Raw genomic sequence first — 25,237 nt, 5'->3', positions numbered from 1 at the left:
TATTTATTTGCATCCCCCTCCCCTTTTTATTATTTTTACAAATACCACAAGGGAGCAAACATATCCAACTCATCTTCCTCCACCTGTTTTCCCCACAACAACAACCCTGTGAGGTGGGTTGGGCTGGGAGACAGAGGGACTGGCCCAAAGTCACCCAACTGGCTTTCAAGAATACAGTGGGATTAGAACTCACCGTCTCCTGGTCATTGGCCCAAAGCCACCCACCCAGTTTGTACGCCTAAGACAGGACTAGAACTAACGGTACTCTGATATTTTACCCTGGCGCCTTAAATCACTGGATCAACGACTAGACTTTCTATCCTTCTCAGATTCCACAGGTTGTTAGAATAGGGCTAAGTGCCATTTTGACCTTGAATAAATATAGCAAGAGCTGGATTTTCAGTGAAAAAAATGGGGTCAGGAAAAAACGTAAATTAAACTTAAATACACCTGATCTGTAATACGATTACCCTCCTAAACGGCATTTCACCCTATCTGCTTGGTTTCCATGAATGTTAGAAATTAGTGGCGTTTTCAGAAGAGACGCCTAGAACATGCCCAGGGCTTGAGTGGTGAGGGGGTGGGGACCCCTCTGTACTAAAAGGGTCAGTTGGAGACCCTCTCTGTGAAATTGCTTGGGGCTCCCGATGGTTCTGATGGATGCTCCCTTCCACGGTTCTTCCTTCAGTCCCAACGGTGGACACGACGCGGACCACTTGGCTCCTGGAGAAGATGGTGAAGATCAAGCATCCAGTGGTCCTGGTGGGAGAGTCGGGGACCTCCAAAACGGCAACGACCCAGAACCTGCTCAGGAAGCTGAACCCAGACACAAATGTAAGGCTGTTGTGTTCTGGATTGTGAATCCGTCCTGCTGTCCTTTGGGCTGTCCTTCCGTGTCCTGGCTGCTCCTCTACTGTCAGGTCCCCAGACACATCATATCTGAGCAATGACGTCCTTTACGGCTCCTCACCTATAGGCAGAAATCTTTCCAGACAGAAAGCAGACTATTTGCATCATCCCTCTAGATCTACTCTGAGAATTTCTAGGGAGGAGCCGTCTAAATTCTCCTCCTCCCCCCAACCAGACCATCTAAACTTCACTCTCTCCGCAACGCAGCCCCTCCCTCTCTTGGGAATCCAGGCCACATTTCACCACACCACCAGACCACACCAGCTTGCCTCCCTCGTGGAGCTTTTTATTTCCGGTAAAAACTTTGGCTCTGCCCCACCCAGGTGTTGTTGGTCATCAACTTCTCCTCTCGCACCACTTCCATGGACATTCAGAGGAACCTGGAAGCCAACGTGGAGAAGCGGACGAAAGAAACGTACGGGCCGCCCATGGGAAAAAGACTCCTGGTCTTTATGGATGATATGAACATGCCTCGGGTAAGGCCTCAAGGGAATTACAAGATAGGCAGAAAAGGGGAGGGGGGGGAGAACATCACCAAACCTTGAGCATTCGGTCCTCAAAAATGATCCATGGTGGTTCTGCTAGGCCTGGCAAATCAATGCCCATTGACACCCCCCTTCTACATTTTACGCTTCTAAAGCCATCTGCAGACCAGGCTGGCTTTTCCTACCCCACCCCCAGCCTCTCAGCCCCTTTCTTTCCCCCTTCCGTTTCCACACGTGCTCCAAAGGTGGACGAATACGGCACTCAGCAGCCCATCGCTTTGTTGAAACTGCTGCTGGAGAAAGGCGCCTTGTACGACCGGGGCAAGGAGATGAACTGCAAATATCTCCGCGACTTGGGGTTCATTGCCGCCATGGGCAAAGCCGGGGGTGGCCGCAACGAGGTGGACCCCCGCTTCATTTCCCTCTTCAGCGTGTTCAACGTGCCCTTCCCTTCGGAAGTCTCCCTGCATTTGATTTACGCCTCCATTTTGAAAGGGCACCTGGCGGTAAGTTGGACTACAGAGAGAGAGAGAGAGAGAGAAGGGGAGAGAGAGAGAGAGAGGAGGGGAGAGAGAAGGAGAGGGAGGGAGGGGGATTTAAGTAGTCTAGATCCGATTACAGGTAGTCCTTGACTTACGGTTACAACGGAGCCCCCAAATTTCCACTGTGAAGTCAGTTTGGCCCCATTTTTACAACTTGTCGCGCCTCACAGTTGTGAAGTTGTGAATCCCCGCAGTTGATCAGTTAGTAACCCCGTTGTTGAGAGAATCCGGCTTCCCCGCTGACTTTGCTTTTGAGAAGGTCTCAAAAGAGGCTCCTGTGACTTTGGGACACGGCAACGGTCGTAAGTGTGAACCAGTGGCCAAGCCACCTGAATTTTGATGGCGTGATCACGGGGAATGCTGCAAAGGTCGTAACTGTGAGACAACTGGCGGTAAGTCACTTGCTTCGGTGCCGTTGCAACTTTGAATGGTCGCTGTAAGCCGAGGAGTACCTGTATTAAGCAGAGGGAAAGGAAAAAAAGGACGGCAAGGAAAAAGAGACCACAAAAATGGCAACGTTTTTCTCTCTTTTTTTTTAATGACAAGGTCTCTCCTCCCCCTTTCTATCGGCAGGCCTTCGACGACTCCGTCGCTGCCATTGCAGACAGAATCACCTCCTGCACTTTGGCCCTCTACGAAAGCATCGTCCACGACTTACCGCCGACGCCATCGAAGTTCCACTATATTTTTAATCTGCGGGACCTCTCCAGGGTTTACAACGGGCTGGTTCAGACAGTCCCAGAACGGTGAGTGTGTCGCAGCCACGCAGGCAGTCCTTGACTGACAGCCGTTCGTTCAGCTTGATGGAGCCCCATTTCCATCTGTCCTGTTTGCCATCGTTCACTCCCTAGAGACTAAAATGGACAATGTGAAATTTGAGCGGGAGGTGGTGACCCTTTGAGAGCTGGATGCAACAAAATTTCATTTTGATGTACGCCGATTGGTGTACATTCAAAGTGACAATAAAGTTATCATCATCATCATGAAAAAAGGGACTTAGGACTTTTGCAGTTAACCACCGTCGCAGCATCCCCACGGTCACATGAGCAGAACTGAAGAAGAGGAACAATAAGGACTAGGCGCTTAACCTTAAGTTCTAAGTTCTCTTATCACAATGATAAGAATCCCTTAACCAGTGTGGCAAAAAAAAAGGTCATAAAATCAGGCCACTCGCGGAACATCCCCCTTGCTGAGCCACAAAAATCCTGGTCTCCGTGGTGGTTTTAAGTGTAATCATTTTAATATTAGTGTGTAAGGAGAAAAATGGAAGTTTTATTATAGCCACCAAGAGTCTTTTGAAGGTTGTTTTTGCTGTCGTCGTTGTTATTATTATTATTATTAAACTTTTATTCATAAAACATGAAACTCAGTCAACTGAACACTCAAACTGACTGGCGCTGATGGTTGACACGGGCTGCTGCCAGCATCCTAGGTATCAACCAGGTATCTCCTTAAAATGTAAGGTGTTCCGAGTAGCATAGTTTTTTTGTAGCTTTGCTGGAGTTATTGCAGGACGCTGCAATTTCTTGATGTATTCTGCACAATTTATTATTATTATTATTATTATTATTATTATTATTATTATTATTATTATTATTATTATTATTATTATTATTATTATCATTCATGGGACCTGGCCTCTCTGTGTTCCTGCTGGCTGATCTGACTGCTTTGACATAGATTCCAGACAGTGGCCCAGATGGTGAGAGTGTGGAGGAACGAATGCCTACGGGTTTTCCACGACCGGCTGATCAATAAGGCAGATAAAGCTCTGGTAGGTTCCCCTCTGTGAAAACTCCTAATTCCATTTGGCTGGTTCGGGAGCTCACATTCTCAAGGTCTTTTTCGAAGGCAGGATCTGAGCGGACCTTTTCTGACAGACAAATCCTTAGTTGGACTCAATTTTTGGATCCATCCTCCCCCAAGGCTGCCTTTTCCCATCAGGCCCCGTTTCCTCAGCCTGCCTTCCTATTTCCTACCCTAGCCGCTTGGGAATTGCAGCTCTCGCAAAGTCCAACGAAGATCCAGGCGGGAGAAATCCCGGAGTCTTATCGCTTGTCTTGTTTGGATGCAGAGAACCTGCAAAATCATCTCTGGGGTTTCAGTCCGCTTCAGTCATCAAGTGCAGATGTGATCCTTTAGGCCAGCGGAACACTCTGCTTCTGGCTTCTCAGCCCTAACTAAGAGTTTTACACAGATGTGTGTTAGAAATTGTGGGGTGCGACTTGTTAATTCCAGGGTTATGGATTGTTGGCCTGCGTGGTGCTGTCTGAGCTTGGTTATTTTCTTGCAGACACTTCACGATCCAGCTAGGGCAGGGGTAGGCAACCTCGGCTCTTTTATGACTCATGGACTTCAACTCCCAGAATTCCTGAGTTAGCATAGCTGACTCAGGAATTCTGGGAGTTGAAGTCCATGAGTCATAAAAGAGCCGAGGTTGCCTACCCCTGAGCTAGGGTACATCATCAGCGCTAGAAGGGAGTGGGCTCTGCTTATGTGCCTGCAGATCCCACTCCCTTGTAGCGCTGATGATGTTACCTAGCTGGGCAGTGAAACGTCCGCAAGAAGACAAGCTCAGAAAGCACGAAGGACCCCCACCATTCAACCCTGAGCTACAAATTTAATTTAATTTAATTTAATTTAATAATATTTCTATACCGCCCTTCTCCCGAAGGACTCAGGGCGGTGTACAGGGCAAGAATAAAAATACAGGATTACAAAAGTTAAAAATAGATTAAATACATGCCCATATACTAAAAATACATCTTAAAACCCCAATAAAATGACAATAACAATCCCCCCCCAGTCCCCTCATCAGGCCAGGCCAGCTTGTTCAAAAAAAAAAATATTCTCCTCTGTGGGGCTGCTAATTCTGGGATGTATTGATAACTCTGGGGCTGGCGATTTCCAGTGATGCCTGTTAATAATTTTGACATTGATCGCTGGTTTTTCTGGAACTCTCCAAGGTCCAAGGCCTCATACAAGGCCTGCTGGAAGCGAATTTCAAAGATGCTGCCGAAAATGCACTCAGGGACCCTATCCTGTTTGGAGATTTCCGAACGGCCTTGAATGAGGGGGAGCCTCGCATTTACGAAGATATCCAAGACTATGACGCAGCCAAAGCTCTCTTCCAGGTATGAAACTTCCAACTCCAGGAGGAAAAAGGTATTTTTTTTCCACCTTGGAAGGTTGAAATAATGTTAAAACCAAATCTAACTGGGGACTCTTCCCTTCTCCGTGCCCTGGTTTGCATGCGTAGTTTTTATGTTGTTAAAGAGATTTGCAGCTAGTTTGTATGTAACTCCAGACTTTCTCTCTCTTCCACGCCTCCAATTTGGAGATTTCCTCCTTTGTCATCCCGCACCTCAGGTTTTTAACCTGCAGCTACATCCCCCAAGCCTTCGTTTTTGTTTGGCTTTTTCCTCGCAGGAGATTTTGGAAGAATACAACGAAGTTAACACAAAGATGAACCTTGTGCTGTTCGATGACGCTCTGGAGCACTTGACCCGGGTTCATCGTATCATTCGGATGGACCGTGGCCACGCGCTGCTGGTCGGAGTCGGGGGCTCCGGAAAGCAGTCCTTGGCGAGATTGGCAGCCTACACCGCGGGATGTGAGGTAAGCCATACAGATCCGTCGAAAAACTTGGTTGTCGCCCAGTATTTTTCAACCTTGGCAACTTTTAACACAAGGTTTGGAATCCCATTTGATCCTGTTCATCAGGTAGTTCAAATTCTTGCAGGCCTGGGCTGCCTTCTTTGCTTCCAGGGAGGCCCTAAAACCTCAAGATGATAAGCGGGACCCCCTTAAAAAAAAAGTGAGATTTTGACAGTAGAGTGGACTTTGGACTCCACCCCCCAGTTTCATGTCGAGGCCTTCGCCTACTTTGTCGACTTGTCAGATGTGAAAATTGCCAGTTCTTCTTAGGCTTGGAAAAACTGATTTAAAGCTAGTTGGAGAGACATAAATTCAATAAAGGACTACATAAATTAAAAGACACAATAACGCAGAAGGAGACCTTTACATCCAAATGAGAGGCCTTAGTAAAATGTAACCCTAATCCTTAGTGAAAAAAGACGGATGGATCCTTCACCTTTTTTAGGTCTTCGAAATAGTTCTCAGTCGAGGATACGGCGAAAATAATTTACGGGAAGACCTCAAGGTTCTCTACACAAGACTCGGGATTGAGAATAAGGTCATCGTCTTCCTATTTACGGATGCCCACGTGGCAGAAGAAGGATTTTTGGAGCTCATCAACAACATGTTAACCTCAGGTATTTGGAAAGCACGCTGTGTTTTCATGTACCAACCCTCCTAGATGCTTTGCGTCTGACGTCGTCTTCCTAGGCTTTGATAGAGACGATATCCCTGGCTGTTCATTTATAAAAGTACTGATTTCTCCCTGTAAATGTTCCCCAAGTGAAATGTTAACTTGTCCTGTCTTCTGTTCTCAACCTCTGGGTGCAGAGAAAGTTATTTTTAAAAAGTGGGAAGACGTTTGGCAATCAGTAGGATGAGTTCCTGCCCCATTCACCCCTCCAGAAAACGAATGTTTGTAGAGATTCTCCAACATCCAGGTCATGGTTGTCCCGAAGGTGCTTTTCCAAAAGGCAACCGGGCTTGGTTGTTGTTGTCGTTGTTGTTTTGCTTTGAAAGTGCTTCACTTCTCATCCAAGGAGCTTCTTCAGAACCTTTGGGACCTCCAGAAAACAATGGATTACTCCCTTGAATTAGCAGTAGGAGACCACCCAACCACCCTGTTTCCTCTTCTTCAAGGTCCACCTTCCCTCTGGGTGTGGCGACATCCCCATTTCCGCTGGCTCACCTTGCCTTCTTGTTCCTCCGGTGCTTCACAGGCATCGTTCCAGCCTTGTTCGCCGATGACGAACGGGACAACATCTTAAGTCAAATTACCCAGGAGGCCATGAAAACGGGCATCGCCCCAGCCAAGGAGAGCGTCTGGCAGTACTTTGTTAACAAGAGCGCCAACAACCTCCACATTGTCCTTGGGATGTCCCCGGTGGGGGAGACCTTGAGAACTCGCTGCCGAAATTTTCCAGGTACCCTCCAAAGGGCAGCTCTTCCCAACGAGGTTGAAATGACCCAGCCAGGTCATGGAGGGGCAGGGCAAAAGAGCAGGTGGCCTGTAGAACAAGGATCTCCATAAAGGAGAATATTCAAAACTCAGGGTTGAAAGGAGGGACCCTGGGTGCTCTCTGAGCTTGGTGGTGTTCTTGCAGACGTTTCATGACCCTAACTAGGGAACATCGTGAGGAGGAGGAGATGGAGGAGGAGGAGGAGGAGGAGAACGATGACTGTGGAGTCCTTGGTGCTCTCTGAGCTCGGTTTTCTTGCGGAGATTTCACGACCCAACTAGGGAACATCATCAGTGGGAGGAGGAGGACTGCGAGGATGCTTTTTGAGCTTGGTCATTTCCTTGCAGACATTTCACGACCCAACTAGGGAACATCATCAGTGGGAGGAGGAGGACTGCGAGGATGCTTTTTGAGCTTGGTCGTTTCCTTGCAGACGTTTCACGACCCAACTAGGGAACATCATCAGTGGGAGGAGGAGGACTGTGAGGATGCTTTTTGAGCTTGGTCGTTTCCTTGCAGACGTTTCATGACCCAGCTAGGTAACATCATCAGTGCTGGTAAGGAGGCCGATGATGTTACCTAGTTGGGTCATGAGATGTCTGCAAGGAAACAACCAGGCTCAGAGACCACCGAGGACCCCCCCTCAGAGAAGGCTCTACTTTGATCAGGTCTTTGGTTTCTTCCTTTAACTGCTCATCCTTTTCTCTGAAGGTCTTGTCAACAACACTGGCATCGATTGGTTCCTGCCCTGGCCGCCTCAAGCTCTGTATGCCGTTGCAAAGTTCTTTTTGGGTGAGAGAGAGCTTCGTATTATCACACACACACACACACACACACACACACACACACACACCACTCACACACATCCAGTGGGTGTGCTTTAAGGCAGAGACATGTTCTGCCCTGCAAGATTTCTTCTCCCGCTTCTCCTTCCTAGAACAGTCTTTCTCAACCTTGCCAGCTTTAAGACGGGTGGACTTCAACTCTCAGAATTCCCCAGCCAGCCATTCACTAAGGGAAATGTGGCCCTTAGTAGCAGCAAAGTTGGGCTCCATTGTGGTTGTACGTCGAGGACGGCCTGTATCGACCCCCCGGGAGGCCATTCGGAGGCCATTCGATTCTTCTCCACTGACCCCCTCGTTTCTTGGCCTTAGGAAGCAACCCGCTCATCCCTTCGGAGCACACCGAGGAACTGATCGCCCACATTGTCATGGTCCATGGTTCGGTTGGCGTCTACAGCAAAAAGTTCCTGCAGAAGCTCAGGAGGAGCAATTACGTCACGCCCAAGAATTACCTGGATTTCATCAACACCTACACCAAGCTGCTGGAGGACAAGAATAATTACATTTTGGGTAAGAGGAGGGCTTCGTACGCTTCCCAATCGATTCTTGAGGGAAGCTGGACGTTGGGCCAGGGTGGGGTGGGGGTGTGAGCAGCAGACCCAGCTGGGATTCTCTGGGCCCTTGAAAGAGAGGGCTGGCGAGGGCTGAGAACGCTCCCCCACCAAGCATTCTTCTCTGTTCTTTCCAGCGCAGTGCAAGCGTCTGGATGGCGGCTTGGATAAACTGAAAGAGGCCACAATTCAACTGGATGAGCTCAACCTCAAGCTGGCCGAGCAGAAGATCGTGCTGGCGGAGAAATCGGCTGCCTGCGAGGCGCTCCTTCAAGAGATCGCCACAAACACGGCCATAGGCAAGTTTTCCACCTTGCCTCGTCCAGCTGTGAATGTTACTAAACTTGTTATTTTCCTGGAGAGGCTGTGAAACGAATGCAGTTAAAAGTGGGTGGGGATTTCCAGTAGCACTGTGTCACCAAAATTACCAAGAATTATTTGCAGCTCAGGGTGGAACGTAGGAAAAGAGAATTGCGTCCAAACTCTAGTGAAAGGATGTCTTATAGGCCAGATTCCACAAATATTTCTCAGTTTTCCTTCTCTGCTTCCTTGAACTTGCACAATCCCTCCAATTTCAAATCTCCAGGCCAAGGATGGATCCCTCCACCGGTGATCCCGTCCCTTGCTGCCCTTGCTCCTCTTCCTAAAAACAATTTTTGTCAACCGGCATCCGATCTACCTCCAAAGGAATTAAAGCAGCCCCTTTGCCAGGAGCTCATTTTTTTTTTCCCTTAGCCGAGGAGAAGAAAAAGCTGGCGGTAGAAAAAGCCATGGAGATCGAAGAGCAGAACAAAGTGATAGCGGTGGAGAAGCGGGAAGCCGAGACCGCCCTGGCAGAAGCCATGCCGATCTTAGAGGCTGCCAAACTGGAGCTGCAGAAGCTGGATAAATCCGATGTGACGGAGATCAGGTAGGTCAACCACAGAGACATGTCAAAGCGGTGGCACCCCTGAGCATAAAAACACTGGTGGTGTCCCAAGTCACAGTTTGGCTCAGGTATCCTCCCGTTTTGTGGGAAGGAAAACAAATAGGGGTCAAGTCTCTTGTGTTCCTTCTCTTTTACAATTTCTCCCCCCTCTCTTCTCTCCCCGCGCTAGGCTGTGTCCCAAAGTTGCTTTTCCAAAAGGCAACTGGACTTTCTTGGGAGGGTTTTCCTTGAAAGCATTTCGCTTCTCTTCCGTTCTAACCGAAGGATGCTGGATTCCCCACCGTTCTTTCAGAACGGAGGAAGCTTCTCGGATGAGAAGCGAAACGTTTTCAAGGAGGGGGAAAAAAAACCCCGATCAAGTCCGGTCGCCTTTTGGAAAAGCACCTTGGGGACAGCGCTGACCTGGATGATTCAGAATCTCCATAGACACTCTAGGGCAGAAGGTCTCAATCCGTGGTCCACGGACCCCTGGGTGGGCCGGGATGTCATAGGGGGTCCATGAAGGACTGAAGAAATGTTATGATTTCTATCTTGAGTTAAGTCTTGGGGGGTCTGTGGCCGTGGTCCGTGGCCACAAAAGGTCTTTGAAAGAGGGCCGTGGTGAAGAAAAGATTGAGAACCATAGCTCTAGGGCAGGGGTAGGCAACCTTGGCTCTTTTATGACTTGTGGACTTCAACTCCCAGAATTCCTCAGCCAGCATGGGGGAACTATGGCTCCTTCATGACTTGTAGACTTCAACTCCCAGAATTCCTGAGCCAGCATGGCTCAGCTTGGAAACCTCTCCCTTTCCCCTCAGCATGGCTGGCTCAGGAATTCTGGGAGTTAAAGTCCACGAGTCATAAAAGAGCCAAGGTTACCTACCCCTGCTCTAAGGTATAGTTCTCCAGCTCTGAACACCCAGGCAACGCAACTCAAAAGGGAAGAGTTTTTGAGACAATACGGAGGGCTCTCCATTTCTATCTCCCCTCTTTAGATCTTTCGCAAAGCCTCCCAAGCAGGTCCAGACGGTCTGCGAATGCATCCTCATCATGCGCGGCTACAAGGAGCTCAACTGGAAGACGGCCAAAGGGATGATGTCAGAGGCCAACTTCTTGCGTTCCCTCATGGAGATTGACTTCGATTCGATCACGCAGGCCCAAGTGAAATCAGTCCGAGGTAAATGGCCCTCGGGTTACACCCCCAGTGTGTCCTTTTCCAATCCAAGGACACGATTGTGACGCTAGGTGGCCCGGGCACTAACGGAGACACTTCCCTCCTGGAAGGGTTGCTGAAGACTTTAAACACCACCTTTGAGGAAATGGAGGTGGTCAGCCGGGCTGGCTTGGGGATGCTGAAGTTTGTGGACGCCGTCATGAGTTACTGTGATGTGGCCAAAGACATCAAACCCAAGCGAGAGAAGGTAGGATAGGGTGGGGGGGAAAAAACAACAATGGAGAGAAGGAGGATCCAGCCTGTTCTTCTCTGAAAACTCTTACTTTCTGGAGGCCTCAGCTGGGCTGGGATGCAACCAAGGCGTGCACCACCTTCGGCCGTTTTCCAGAAGCGGTTCACGACCTGAAGGCCTCCAGCCTTGACATCTGCTGAGCTTCCTTCTTCTCCCTTCCTGCCCAGGTGGCCAGACTGGAGCGGAACTTCTTCTTAAGCAAGCGGGAACTGGAGAAGATCCAGGCGGAGCTGGCGGCCATCCAGAGCGAGCTGAGAGCCCTGGGGGAGAAGTACGAGGCCGCCATCAGGGAGAAGCAGCAGCTCCAGGAGGAAGCGGAGATTATGGAGCGCCGGCTGATTGCCGCGGACAAACTGATCTCTGGCTTGGGATCGGAAAATATCAGGCAAGGGATGCCGCATTCTCTTGGGCTTGGGTTAGGGAGCCAACGGGGGGATCTAGGAATTGCAGAAGGGGAGATGAAAGTTTTAGCTCCAGCTGCGTCCAGGCAGGACTGGAATTTTCAAGTCAACCTCCTAGGAGGACAGCCTCATCCTGGCCAGGCCCATATTTCTACAAGCAGTGGGCTCTTTGGGCCACTCTTGAGTAGCCCTCTTTCTACTGCTCCTTCTTCCCTGGGTGATGGTGGAGGACCTCCCAAGCTTCAGGTCGACTCCTTCTGAGATTCACCTCCTGACCAACGGCCAACTACCGATGGGCCGGAGGGCTGAGGGCTTCTTCGGCTTTCCACCAGGTGGCTGAACGACCTGGAGGAGCTCAAGAAGAAGCAGGTGAAGTTGCTGGGAGATTGCCTGTTGTGCGCTGCTTTCCTGAGCTACGAAGGAGCCTTCACCTGGGAATTCAGGGACGAGATGATCCAGGGGGTGTGGCAGTCAGATATCTTATCCCGGGAGATCCCACTCAGCCAGCCCTTCCGTCTGGAAAACCTCCTGACCGACGACGTCGAGATAAGTCGGTATGCCCTGGTCCTTTTTTTTTTCATTTCTTTTTGGAATCCCTGTCATTTGGTCACGGGCCGTTTGTAGAGCTGGTTCTTGCCCCTGTTGGTGGACCCATCAGCCCAGCTTTAACCTGCTTCCATACCCTTGTGGTATCCTTGCGCCAAGTAGATGCGACGCAGCGGTCATTTCCAACCTCTGCATAACTTCTGAAGCTTTTCAGGAAATGGTTGATTGTATTGGTTGGTTTGTCGTGTTTGTATCCTGCCTTCATTATTTTTATAAGTTACTCAAGGCAGCAAATACCCAACACGCCTTCCTCTTCCTGTTTTCCCCACAACACAACCCTGTGAAGTGGATTGGGCTGAGAGAGAGGGACTGGCCCAGTGTCACTCAGCCAGCTTTCATAGTTAAGGTAGGACTAGAACTCGCCGTCTCCTGGTGATTGGCCCAAAGTCACCCAGCTCGGTTTCATGCCTAAGGCGGGACTAGAACTCGCCGTCTCCTGGTGATTGGCCCAAAATCACCCAGCTGGGTTTCATGCCTAAGGCGGGACTAGAACTTACTGCCTCCTGGTCACTGGCCCAAGGTCACCCAGCTGGCTTTCATGGCTGAGGTGAGACTAGAACTCACCATCTCCCATCTCTTTCTAGCTCTAGGCCTTAACCACTAGACCAAACCGGCTTTTGCATCAGAAGTCCATGGAAGAAAAAAGGGCTCTTTCGCCTGACTGACATCCCTCTTTGCCCCCACCCTTGTTTTCCTTCCAGCTGGGGCTCTCAAGGTCTGCCCCCAGACGAACTCTCTGTTCATAACGGGATCCTGACCACCCGAGCCAGCCGGTTCCCTTTGTGCATTGACCCCCAGCAGCAAGCTTTAAATTGGATCAAGAGGAAAGAAGAGAAAAACAATCTGAGGGTGAGAATCTCTGGTCAAAAACTGGCCAGAGTGGAAGGGTGTGGAGACGTTCAGATTTCATTCAGTTTTGCCCGGTGTGTTAATGAGGAGACTTCAGTAGATGAGGTCAAAGGTGGGCTAGGGAGTGAAAGGGATGACACCCTCCCCCCCCCCCAGCAGCAGATTGGGCAGGTTGACTTTGGGGTGTTGCCTCCTCTCTCAGATGGCTTCGTTCAACGATCCGGATTTCCTTAAGCAACTGGAGATGGCCATAAAATACGGGAACCCTTTCTTGTTCCATGATGTGGATGAATATATTGACCCGGTCATTGATAACGTCTTGGACAAAAACATCAAAAGTGCCCAGGGACGGACCTTTATTATTCTTGGGGACAAAGAGGTTGACTACGATCCCAATTTCAAGCTCTACTTGAACACCAAGCTGGCTAATCCTAAATATTCACCATCGGTCTTTGGCAAAGCCATGGTCATCAACTACACAGGTCAGCCATTCTCCCTAGCAGGTTGACCACCTCCTCTTCCTCCTCCTCTCCTTCTTCCTTTCCTCCTCCTCCTCCTCCTCTCCTTTTTGTCTTTCTCTTTCTCCTCCTCCTCCTCCTCCTTTTCTGAAGGAGTCAGTCAACCATAACCGCCATGAATGGATGCAACGCCAATTCGATCCCTTACTATCACAGTGATGGGAATCGCCCAAATTTGAAACTGTGGAATGCTTATCCGTCTCCTCCGTTCCTTCACCCCTCTTTCCCCAGTGACCTTGAAAGGTTTGGAAGACCAGCTGCTTAGCGTGATTGTGGGGTTTGAGAGACGTGAACTGGAAGAGCAGCGGGAACATCTCATCCAAGAAACCAGTGAGAACAAAAATTTGCTGAAAGACCTGGAGGACTCCCTTCTCCGCGAATTGGCGACTTCCACGGGCAACATGTTGGACAACGTGGACCTGGTCCACACCCTGGAAGAGACAAAGGCCAAAGCTAATGAGGTAAGACCATCTGTTCTGTTCCAGCCTACGACCGGCCCTGTTTGAATATCAGGGACAAGCCCTTTTTATAGTCAACAGGCTGGAAGAAACCCAACCAAATTTATTTACAAAGAGTTCAAACAAGAGTTAAACCAAAAGTTCAAACAAGAGTTAAACAGGAATAACAGACCAGGACTCTAGCAGAAGATCTTCAAACGGTTGCCTTCAGCAACCAGCACCTCCCACACCTTCCCCTTTTATCAGCAGTCCCAAGGCGTGGCTTCTCATTGCCTTCTCCCGAGTTGCCTCATTGCCTTCCTCTGTTCTGCTCTGCTGGATTGCCTCCGGCTCCTAGCGTCCCTGAATAAATCTCGCTGTGAATCGTCTACATCCAATCCCTCATGCTCACACGGCTGAGTCTGAGGAGGAACATGACGGGAGGGGCCAGGCTGAGAGTCCTGCAGTGCGTCAGAGCCTCCCTCTGATACCAAAGGCTCTCCCAACCTCTCCTCCTCCTCTTCAGAATCATCAGACTCAGCTGACGCTGAATCACGACACCATCGCCCTGGCTTTAGCAACACGTTACCCCAAGGAGCTTCCTTCCTACCCCTTTCAGACTGACCTTACAGGCTGATCTTTGTCAGCAGTACATGGTGGACTTCCTTGAAAGAGATGGTGGCCATCTGGCCGTCAAGGAGCAGCTCCTCTTCCCAAACCAGCGGGTTCTCCTTCTGCCTCTCTCACAAAGGGGAAATCTACGGGTCTTGATACGGTCAGATCAGGAGAGAGTTTTCTTGGCTAGATGGTGGGATAATCTGGCCGATTCCTAAACTTCCTCTTCTCATCCAAGAAGACCTGTCTCCTTTCTTTGCTAACGAATGTCAGAAGGTTGGGGAGGCCCTGAGTTTCTGGAATCGTTCACTCACTGCTTTAAACGGCTGCTGCACGTTTTCAGTGTTTAAAATGTTTTTTTCTTTCCTGGGGGTGTTTTGCTGCTTCCAGGTGATGGAAAGGATCTGTGATCTTTGAATATTAATTATTGGGATGGAACATAAACCATAGAATAAAGACTTAAATGGAAATTTATCAAAAGACAGCTTATTTTGGGAGGGTTGAAGTGTCCCATCTTTCTTTGTGCGTTAAGTATCCAACGCTGCAGCTCCTGCCTCTAAATGGGAGTCGTTTCCTTGGGCAACCTAGGTCTCCGAGAAGCTCAAGTTGGCCGAGAAAACAGCCATTGACATCGACAAGCTGCGAGATGGCTACCGCCCTGCGGCCAAGAGAGGGGCCATTTTGTTTTTCGTGCTGTCCGAAATGGCCCTGGTCAACACCATGTATCAGTACTCCCTGTCTGCCTTCTTGGACGTCTTTGGTCTCTCGCTCCGGAAATCTATGCCCGACACCATCCTGGCCAAGAGGTTGCGCAACATCATGGACACCTTGACGTTTAATATTTACAACTATGGCTGCACAGGTTAGTCGGGGCCTTCCCTTGGCGGATGAGGCCACGTGCAAGGTTTTGAGAGAGAGAGAGAGAGAGAGAGAGACCACGTGCCACGTAGGAGAGATGCTGTTGCTGTTGTGTTTCACCATAGACGGAGGGTTCGAGGCCACAAGAGCCAACCTGTTTTCTGGCAACGAGAGGAGTTTTTAGGGCTTTAGTTCAGTAGCGGAAATTCACCTTACTCGATGGCTTCCTGAAGGCTTTCTGCAGTGTGGCTGGAGGGAGCTTAGGAGGGAAGAAGGCGGTCATTCTTGGTCAAACTGGATGCTCTTAAGTGAGGACCATCGCGAGAAAACCATTGTGCAGTTGTCTCCTCAAGGAGTATTTCTAGTTTTGGAACAAGGGGGGGGGATTTGCCCATTTGGTCCTGTTTTATTCAATGTAGCCTTGGAAAGAATTGCCTCTGCTAACGGAGGCCGTGACGCTTTCTTTCCCAGGCCTGTTTGAGAAACACAAGCTGCTTTTCTCCTTCAACATGACCATCAAGATCGAGCAGGCTGATCACAGGGTTCCCCAGGAAGAACTGGATTTCTTTTTGAAAGGTATCCCGGTGCTTTTCCATCTTCCAAACGAGACCTACTTTCAGAGCCGGGCCTGGCACTGCTGTCTTTGTTTATGCGGTGCTTTGGGCTCTCCGATTTTATTACCCTTCAAAGCCGGACCGCTGGCTTTATTTATGCTTTCAATTTATACGCTCTCACTGTGGAATCCTGTAGACCTAAAAAAGAAATGAAGGAGCAGAATCCCAACGGGGGCGGGGGGGGGGGAGGAAATCCAACTCAAAAGTGCTGCATAAAAAAACATAAATCCTTAAAGCAGATCCTGTTTTTAAAAAAAAACTAGACATCAACAGAATAACAGCATTGAAAAGGACTTTGGAGGTTCTCTAGTCCAACCCCTGCTCAAGCAGGAAACCTTATACCGGGGTCCCCCAACTTGTGCACCGTGGCCCGTGACCAGGCTGTGGTCTACCGGGCTGAGTGGCGGGTTGGTGTGTGCATGCACACGCAGCCCCGCTCACACAAGTGAGACCCCCAAAGGCTTCTCTCTTGTGTGAGTGGAGCTGTGGCGTGCGCACACGCCGGCCTGCCACTTGCGCAGTCTGGTTCCCCTCTCTCCCCCACCCCACCCCCAGTGGGGCCAAGCCGCAAAGGTTGGGGACCAATGCCCTACACCATTTCAGACCAATGGTTGTCCGATGTCTTCTTAAAAGCCTACAGCAAATTAATTCTGCATGCAAAGAGTCTGGTCCAGGTGCCTTCCCTTGTTGCTAGGCAATCTATCCTTGGAGAAGAGCGCTCGGAAGAAGCCGTGTCTCTGGCTTGCCGATCAAGGCTGGGAAGACATCATCCGTGTGGCCGAACTCTTTCCAGAAAAATTTGGCTCTCTTCCAGACGACCTGGAAGAAAAACTGAGCGACTGGAAAGCCGTGAGCACCTTCCTCCTTGCGTCTTTGGACATTCTTAACCTGAACCAGGGGATGTGGGTTTCCTAAAAAGGTGGTGTTGAATCAAAGAGGCAAATGTAACCGCCTTTGGAAAGTAGGGGAGGTATACAAGATTGAGAGCCTCTGATGACTTGGTCTACACCAGGGGTAGGCAACCTTGGCTCTTTTATGTCTCGTGGACTCCCAGAATTCCGGCTCAGGAATTCTGGGAGTTGGTCCACGAGTCATAAAAGAGCCAAGGTTGCCTACCCCTGGTCTACACGTTGACCTTCTTCCCTCCCTCCCTTTCTTCTCAGTGGTACGACATCGACGCTCTGGAGCAAACGCCTTTTCCCTTGCACTATAAAGACACCCTCACCCACTTCCAAAAGCTGCTCCTCTTACGCTGCTTTCGAGTGGATCGGGTCTATCGTGCTGTGACCGACTACGTCACTTTCACAATGGGTGTGAAGTAAGTGTGTGCCTCTTCTAGGGCTTTCAGTAGGACATCTTGAGCTCCAGGTCCACCAGATGTCCTCCTCTCTCTTCTTCCCCGTCCCCCCCTCAGGTATGTCCAGCCTCCGGTGATCAGCTTCGAAGCCATCTATGAGCAGAGCACCCCTAATTCACCCATTGTCTTCATTCTGAGCCCTGGCTCTGACCCCGCCAGTGACCTCATGAAACTGGCCGATCGGACAGGCTTTGGAGGGAACCGGCTCAAATTCCTGGCGATGGGCCAGGGGCAGGAGAAGGTAGGCTTGGTCAGAAAGCTCTGGTAGATGGTCTTACTCTCCTTGGCTTGTGAAGTTCTGTTTTATCCATCAGTAGTGGAGACCCTGTGGGTCCTCCAGATGTTGATGAGTTACAACATGTGGGATGGGGCTCGGGGGACTTTTTCTGGCTCCCCAACCTCTGTCTATTGAGTATGGAGAAGAAATGCTTCATTTGATTTTAGAGTTGTTATGCTTCTTTCCGTCAGCCCAAGGAATCCTTCTTTTGGTTTCTTCTTGCTCAGTTATAAAATCTTCACCTGTCATTCAGCTTTTAAGTTTTAAAACATTGAACAGAAGACGCTAGATGTAGCTGGAGAATTTCTTACCCTGAGCTCAACCACTTGCTCTCACACGCCTAGTGGATCAACACATTAAGTGTTGGCGATAAGAGTAGTCAGCTGAAAGTGCTTTATGGTGCTGAGTTCTTTAGAGATCCATAAATTGAATCCAGTGTCTTCCCATTGCCCTTCTTTCAGGTGGATGTCTGCATGGATCCACACTCCTTTGGTTAAAGATCTCTTCTGGGTCAAACCATGAAGACAATTCATGCCCCCATCTCGTTCTCTTCCCAGGTGGCACTGCAGCTGCTGGAGAATGCTGTGGCCCGTGGGCAGTGGCTCATGTTGCAGAATTGTCATCTCTTGGTGAAGTGGCTGATCGACCTGGAGAAGGCCCTCGAAAGGATTACGAAGCCTCACCCAGATTTCCGACTGTGGTTGACCACTGACCCTACCAAAGGGTTTCCCATTGGGATCCTTCAAAAATCTCTTAAGGTAAATGACATCCAGAAGGGATCCTTTGATGCACTCGGCGGTGGTTTGCTCTTCCAGTGGAAGGCATCGGAGCATGGTGGGCCAACCTTTGATGGCCACCCCCATTTGTCCTGCCCTGAAAAAGACATCAGATCAAATCACTTCATTGGGGCAGATGATCTGACAAGAGAAGAACATCCCAAACTTCCTGAGTGACAGTGTTGATCAGTGTCACTGGGCTTCATTTCGGATGAGGAGCCCGGGAGACAGCATCTTTAGGAAGAGGAGCATCAGAAAGTGGTGACATTGGGTGACTCAACCCATCAGAATTGGGTTCATTTTTCCCCCACCTTAGGTTGTCACAGAACCACCCAATGGGTTGAAGCTCAACATGAGGGCGACCTTCTTCAAAATCTCCCACGAAGCACTCGACCAATGTCCTCATCCAGCCTTCAAGTCTTTGGTCTTCGTCTTAGCATTTTTCCATGCTGTGGTCCAGGAGAGGAGGAAGTTTGGGAAGATCGGTTGGAACGTGCCCTACGATTTCAACGAGTCGGATTTCCAGGTAATTGGCATTTGGCTTCCTCAGGAGTGGGTGGTCAGGATCCTCTTTGATTTGGGAAGACTTCCAAAAAAAAAAGTTAGGAAGGCTAAGATAAGCGAAAGCTTCAATGATCATGTAATTTTTTCCCTACCACTCACTCCACAATTCCACCAGGTCTGCATGGAGATCCTCAACACATACTTGACAAAAGCTTTCCAGCAAAACGACGACAAAATTCCCTGGGGAAGCCTGAAGTATCTCATTGGAGAGGTGAGCAGACAAGGGGTAGAGTTATTGCTGCCAGTGACCAGTGGGGCTCAAAAATGATCCCATGAAACTGGCCAATATTCAACCAGAAGACCCAGTATTACATCTTCTGACTATTGGGGGGCAAATTACTCTCCCCCATCTGTGGGTCTGGAACTTGCAACGTCCTGCAGGCTTCCCCATCAACTTTGGCCAAGGCTGTGGTCGTGCTTTGCGACCACATTGCTTAGTAACAGAAATTCCAGACCCAATTGCTGTTGTAGGTCAAAGATTTCCTGTAAATTGGTTTAGGACTGCTAGGATAATACTAAGGGGCTGGCTAGTGTGGTGAAGACCCCCCCTTCCACTTTTCAATTAACTTTTAATGTGGAATTTTAACCATCTTTGCCTCTTTTTAAATTTTATATACAGTTTTTATATGTTTTTGATATTATATTTGTACACTGTCCAGAGTCCCTCTGTGAGGGACATGGGCAGTTTCTAAATCTGATAAATAAAATCATTTTTTAAAAATAAATAAATAAATAGTACGGGGAAACGTTCATCTCAAATGGTGACAAAGCCTTGACGTGCTCCAAAATTTCCAGGTGATGTATGGCGGGAGAGCCATCGACAGCTTCGACCGGCGCATTCTTTCTATTTACATGGATGAGTACCTGGGAGACTTTATCTTTGATACTTTCCAGCCCTTCCACTTTTACCACAATGACGACGTGGACTACCGAATCCCCGAAGGGACATCGAAGGACGATTATGTGGGTAAGGGGCCAGCTGTCTCTCCACGTGCCCGAGATCCTTGATGGCTTCCTCCATGACGGATTTCAAACTTCTAGTTGGGGGTTTCTGGCCTTTTCTCCTGCTTGGATGCCGAAGAAGCTTCTTGGATGAGAAGGGAAACGTTTTCAAATGGGGGGGGGAAACCAAGGAAGTCGAGTTGCCTTTCGGGAAAGCATCTTTGGGACAACCATGACCTGGATGATTGAGAATCTCCATCGGCGAAGGCTCCCATAGAACCCAGTTCCCATTCATGTCAATGGGACCTGAACAGTCACAGCCCTGCTGCCCTGATTTGGCTTGGAGATCTTAGTGTGTGATGTTTGAGGCAGTTCATTTCTCTTAAACACTGCACATCGTGTCTTTCCTCCTTTAAGGCAGGGGTATTTAAACTTGGCAACTTTTAAGACTTGTGGATTTCAACTCCATGCTGGCTGGGGAATTCTGGGAGTTGAAGTCCACAAGTTTTAAAAGTTGCCAAGATTGGACACCCCTAGTTTTAAAAGTTTGACAGATCTGGGGTACAAATAATAACAACCCTTAACGTAGCACTCTTCCGGATAACAGTAGCACATCCCTGTTTTACAGTAGACCCTGACTTGGTTTTCTTTCATGGCTGTCTCTTGATTACATACATTAAAAGAAGTACGTACATGTTTTTTTAAAAATGTAATTCTATATTGAAGCCCCATCAGGGCAGGTGTTACAAATTTAGCTGGCGGGAAAATACGTTCCCCAGAAGCAAATGGAGTCTCCGCCTCTTCAATCCCACTCTTTCTGCGACTTCCTTCCACAGAAGAGATTGAGTCCCTACCACTGGCCAACACGCCCGAAGTGTTCGGCCTACATCCGAATGCTGAAATTGGGTACTATACTCAAGCAGCCCGAGGCATGTGGTCACATCTCCTGGACCTACAGCCCCAAACAGGTAGGACATGTTCAACAGAATTAGGCAAAATAGAAAAGAGTGGGCTTCGGAACTGTTGAGGCTCTAGGTCGCAGAACGTGATCACACGATTCCCAGGCCACCGCAAGCGTCCTCAGTATGGGTCGGTTGCCAAACCTCTGGATTTTGATCACGTGATCGTGGGGGATGCTGCAATGGTTGTAATGTGAAGGATGGTCACAAGTCACTTTTTCCAAGGCCGTCGTAATTTTGAACGGTCGCTGAACGAACCGTTGTAAGTTGAAGACTACCTGTACGAACCCAAAAAACCCAAACCCCTCCCCAATCAGCAGATATTTTTTCCACTTTGCAACGTTGGATTCGTCATCACCTGACCAAAGAGATTCTTGACGTCCCTCCACCATCCGATCTCTTTGTCCTGCTTTTAGGGGAATCCGGTGTGGGGATCAGCCGGGATGAGTACATCAGTCAGGTTGCCAAGGACATTGAGAACAAGATGCCCAAGATCTTCGATCTCGATCATATCCGGAAGGCTTTGGGCATCGACATCTCGCCAACGACGGTGGTGCTGCTGCAGGAACTGGAAAGGTTCAACAAACTCATCGTCCGGATGACCAGGTCTTTGGCTGAGCTGCAGAGAGTAAGCAGGGAACCATCTTGCCCACCCCTCCCACTCCCTCTAAACCCTCCCCCTTTGTTTTATTTATTTTTTTTCCACCTTGAGTGGCAAGTGGTCCAACCATCCTGTGTGTCTTCTGCTCAGGCCTTGGCTGGGGAGGTTGGCATGAGCAACGAACTGGATGAAGTGGCCCGGGCTCTCTTCAATGGTCAGATTCCAAACATCTGGAGGAAGTTGGCTCCCGAGACGCTGAAGACCCTCGGCAACTGGATGATTTATTTTAAGAACAGGTTTCTCCAATACACATCGTGGGTAAGTCGACAAGACGCCTTTGCAGCACCTTTGTTAAGTGGGGGAGAGGTCTGTACTTTGGGGTAGCGGAGCATGCTAAGGTCACTCTGGCATATAATGTCACGGTAAGGCCACACCTGGAATGCGGCATCCAGTTTTTGATCACCACGATGTAAAAAAGATGTTGAGACTCCAGAAAGAGTGCAGAGAAGAGCAACAAAGATGATTAGGGGACTGGAGGTCAAAATATATGAAGAACGGTTGCTGGAATTGGGTGTGTCTAGTTTAATGAAGAGAAGGACGAGGGGTGACATGATAGCAGTCTTACAATATCTCAGGGGTTGCCCCAAAGAAGAGGGAGTCAAGCTATTCTCCAAAGCACCTGAAGGCAGGACAAGAAGCAACGGATGGAAACCAACCAAGGAGAGAAGCAACCTAGAACTAAGGAGAAACTTCCTGACAGTTAGAACAATTAACCAGTGGAACAACCTGCCTCCAGAAGTGGTGAATGTTCCAACACTGGAAGTTTTTAAGAGGAGACTGGACAGCCATTTCTCTGAAATGATATAGGGTCTCCTGCCAGAGCAGGGGGTTGGACTAGAATACCTCCAAGGACCTTCCCAACTCTGTTATTCTGTTATATCAGCTAAAAGGGCTACTAACAATGATGGAAAGAATTGTTATTATTACTATTATGTTTGGTCACACAATCAACCAGATGTTTTGACTGGATTTGGCTTTGTCCACCTCTCCAAGTCCTTCCCAAGGACCTGGAAGAGGCAAATGTGAATAATCACGGTGTTAAAAGAAGATTCATCCCAGGATGTCAACTCCAAGTCAAGCTGCTTATTGCAATTGACTGATGGAGATTTTAGTCAATGCCGATGGTGCTCAAAATGGCACTCCAGGTTTTTTGGGGGGATTGCCCCTAAGCCTATCACTCTTGATCCTGCCTGTGCTTTTTTTAATATATTATTCTACTTCTAGTTGCCGGCATTTCTACTCTGTGATTTTCTCCAGGTTTATTACTATTCATTTAAATTGATTGGCCGGCCAACTCCAGGAGACACTGGAGAACATCGAGCTCTGTCTAGCGGGGAATGACCCAGTTAATGTCATTCTGTAATACACACACACACACACAGGCGCAGAGAGCTGTGCTGGGTTCTGAGTAACCTGGTTTACCCTGGGGAAGAGCCAAACCGAGTTTCTTGCTGTCCTTAGGTTGAAGAAAGTGAGCCCAGTGTCATGTGGTTGTCGGGGCTGCATATCCCTGAGTCCTACCTCACGGCGCTCGTCCAAGCCACCTGCAGAAAGAACGGCTGGCCGCTCGACCGCTCCACTTTGTACACCCAAGTGACCAAGTACCGGACTGCGGACGAGGTCACAGAGCGGCCAGGCCAAGGTAAGGCGTCCCCCGGGCCCTGGCATTCAGGAAGCCCACAGAGCTGATGCTGAACAGGTTGCTACAGGTCGATGACCCCCCAACATTTCCGTTGCTAAGCAAGGCGGTTGTCAAATGAGCTTCGTCCCCCTCCCCTTTTACGACCTTCCTTGCCAACGATGTTAAGTGAGCCACTGCAGGGCTTCAGTTAGTAACACGGCTGTTAAGCGAATCTGGCTTCCCCATTAACTTTGCTTACCGGAAGGTGGCCAAAGGGGGAAATCACCTGACCCCGGGACACCGTGACCGTCGTAAATGTGAGCCAGTTGCCAAGGGGCCGAATGTTGATCACGTCACCACAGGGATGCCGCAACGGTTGTGTGAAAAACAGGGGCGAACTAGGCCTTTCAGCAGGGACTCGTGGAACAATGTATTGGGACAACCAGTCATAGAATGAATTGCGCAATTGACGAACCTTATGGATCTTGCTGTAATAATAATAATAATAATTAATAAATTAATAAATTAATTTATTAATAATTAATAAATAAGATTGATTAAATCTTACATGCTGTCTGACTCTCCACAACTCTGGGCAGCTGCCACGTGTCCTCAAGTCCTGTATTTTTCGAGGGGGTGCAGCATTTCTAAAAAAAGGAGGACGCTGAGGATGCTCTATCTCTCAGGGCCGGCCCCCTCCTTTCTCTTCTCCCCAGGGTGTTTTGTCTCCGGCCTGTACTTAGAGGGGGCTGACTGGGACCTGGAGAACGGCTGCCTCATCAGGAGCAAGCCCAAAGTGCTGATTGTCGATTTGCCCATCCTGAAGATCATCCCCATCGAGGCTCATCGGCTGAAGCTGCAGGTAACGAGCTGAGGTTGAGTTTTTGACTTAGAATACCGGGGGGATGGGGAGGGGGTGGGGGGTGAAGGCAGGACATTCTCTCCCAGACAGGAATGACCTTCTCTTTCCCTGTGGTATGGCAACGGTGGGGTCTTTGGCACTCTTTGAGCTTGGTGGGTTTCTTGAAGACATCTCATGACCCTACTAGGTAACATCATCAGTGTTAGAGGGAGTGGGGGCTCGCTCTCTATTTATACACAAGAGACTTGCCCCTATCAGTGTAGGTGGGAGCGGTCTTCCTGGTCCTTCGATTAGGGGGCTGTTTACCGTTTTTGTGGCGTTGTCAGTTCCTTGATGAGGGGGTTGTTTACTGCCTCTATCTAAACAGTGAAGAAAACCCCCCCACTCCCTTCTAGCACTGATAATGTTGCCTAGATGGGTCGTGAAACGCCTGCAAGAAAACCACCCAGCTCAGAGACCACCAAGAAAACCACAGCTCAACCCTGAGCTACAGTGGTTTACGTCTATAGGTTTTGTCTGCTTTTTTAACATCAACATCGTGATGGTTGTGTTGTTGTTTTTTTAAGAACACTTTCCGGACGCCAGTCTACACGACATCCATGCGGAGAAATGCTATGGGGGTCGGCTTGGTGTTTGAAGCTGATCTATATACCACAAGGCATATTTCTCACTGGGTCCTCCAAGGGGTTTCCCTGACTTTAAATGCCGATTAAGCAGCGGCGCAGCCATGCTATAGCTCTGCTAACCTTTATTTTATTTTTTTATTTTTTTGGAAAAAGCGAAGGAAGGCGGCAGTTGAAAATCCCAGCCTTCCTCTAGCCGCTGGAGGCTTCCCGATTGCAAAGTTTTATTTTGCAGGTTTGTTTTGATTTTCAGTTACCGTTTCTTGTTCCTTTTTTTAAAAAACAACAACAACAAATATTTATACGTTGCACTTTATATCAATAAATAACTCTGCAAATGTGTTTGGCGTAAAAGATGTAGTATGGGGATTTAAAACTAAGGCGGCAAACAGGAAAGTTAAGGAATCCGCTATCATCTCCCAAAATAGGTACGTGACTTGGTACGGTTCCACAAAACGCCCCTCTTTTTGCTACCGCAGATTAACTTGTCCGTCTGCCTTGAAAATGAATTTATTCGGTCTTCCTTTAGCCAATTCTTCTCGGTGTGGAAGCCGTTTTAAACCGTGTCTGGTGAAATTGCACCAGTAAGATTGTTTCCTTAATCTGCAGGACTGTAAGAAAGGTTAAGGGCATTTTTTAAAAAAAAATTTCACAGTGCATTCCTCCCAAATGTTTGCAGCAGATGCTGGGCAGTAAAATTTGACCCAGAAATAAGTGAGCTCCGAAACGTTGCTGGTTAAGGCCATGCCTTTTAAAACACTATCATGTTCAAAGTATGGGCCTCTTGTCATTCATTAAACACTTACCTAAATCAGGGTCTCTCACTCTTGGCAACTTGAAGAGCCGTGGCCCTCAACTCCCAGAATTCCCTAGCCAGCAGACGCTGGCTGGGGAATTCT

General features: G+C 48.9%; 1 protein-coding gene across 1 annotated transcript in view; it reads left to right on the top strand.

The window, feature by feature from the left end:
* DNAH10 (dynein axonemal heavy chain 10) overlaps positions 1 to 24,680 on the top strand; it is a 49,322-nt gene extending 24,642 nt beyond the window's left edge. The window contains exons 43-77 of the mRNA XM_081339166.1: positions 689 to 834; positions 1,233 to 1,385; positions 1,640 to 1,900; positions 2,510 to 2,682; positions 3,617 to 3,710; positions 4,903 to 5,070; positions 5,366 to 5,554; positions 6,039 to 6,210; positions 6,793 to 6,996; positions 7,744 to 7,824; positions 8,187 to 8,384; positions 8,563 to 8,724; positions 9,161 to 9,335; positions 10,328 to 10,509; positions 10,617 to 10,753; positions 10,966 to 11,183; positions 11,532 to 11,753; positions 12,507 to 12,654; positions 12,857 to 13,136; positions 13,404 to 13,633; positions 14,813 to 15,086; positions 15,554 to 15,658; positions 16,391 to 16,545; positions 16,860 to 17,014; positions 17,111 to 17,294; positions 17,888 to 18,088; positions 18,423 to 18,632; positions 18,786 to 18,881; positions 19,466 to 19,637; positions 20,449 to 20,580; positions 20,988 to 21,199; positions 21,323 to 21,490; positions 22,694 to 22,874; positions 23,570 to 23,715; positions 24,282 to 24,680. Coding sequence (XP_081195292.1) covers positions 689 to 834; positions 1,233 to 1,385; positions 1,640 to 1,900; positions 2,510 to 2,682; positions 3,617 to 3,710; positions 4,903 to 5,070; positions 5,366 to 5,554; positions 6,039 to 6,210; positions 6,793 to 6,996; positions 7,744 to 7,824; positions 8,187 to 8,384; positions 8,563 to 8,724; positions 9,161 to 9,335; positions 10,328 to 10,509; positions 10,617 to 10,753; positions 10,966 to 11,183; positions 11,532 to 11,753; positions 12,507 to 12,654; positions 12,857 to 13,136; positions 13,404 to 13,633; positions 14,813 to 15,086; positions 15,554 to 15,658; positions 16,391 to 16,545; positions 16,860 to 17,014; positions 17,111 to 17,294; positions 17,888 to 18,088; positions 18,423 to 18,632; positions 18,786 to 18,881; positions 19,466 to 19,637; positions 20,449 to 20,580; positions 20,988 to 21,199; positions 21,323 to 21,490; positions 22,694 to 22,874; positions 23,570 to 23,715; positions 24,282 to 24,428 — 6,131 coding nt within the window. The 3' untranslated portion in view covers positions 24,429 to 24,680. The remainder of the gene's footprint in view (positions 1 to 688; positions 835 to 1,232; positions 1,386 to 1,639; positions 1,901 to 2,509; positions 2,683 to 3,616; positions 3,711 to 4,902; positions 5,071 to 5,365; positions 5,555 to 6,038; positions 6,211 to 6,792; positions 6,997 to 7,743; positions 7,825 to 8,186; positions 8,385 to 8,562; positions 8,725 to 9,160; positions 9,336 to 10,327; positions 10,510 to 10,616; positions 10,754 to 10,965; positions 11,184 to 11,531; positions 11,754 to 12,506; positions 12,655 to 12,856; positions 13,137 to 13,403; positions 13,634 to 14,812; positions 15,087 to 15,553; positions 15,659 to 16,390; positions 16,546 to 16,859; positions 17,015 to 17,110; positions 17,295 to 17,887; positions 18,089 to 18,422; positions 18,633 to 18,785; positions 18,882 to 19,465; positions 19,638 to 20,448; positions 20,581 to 20,987; positions 21,200 to 21,322; positions 21,491 to 22,693; positions 22,875 to 23,569; positions 23,716 to 24,281) is intronic.
* The last annotated feature ends 557 nt before the right edge of the window (positions 24,681 to 25,237 follow it).

The sequence above is a fragment of the Vipera berus genome (genome assembly GCF_964194415.1).
Source record: "Vipera berus genome assembly, chromosome: 14".
NCBI classification, from domain to species: domain Eukaryota; kingdom Metazoa; phylum Chordata; class Lepidosauria; order Squamata; family Viperidae; genus Vipera; species Vipera berus.
The sequence above is the reverse complement of the archived record's forward strand: the minus strand, read 5'-3'. Positions and strand labels throughout refer to the sequence as shown.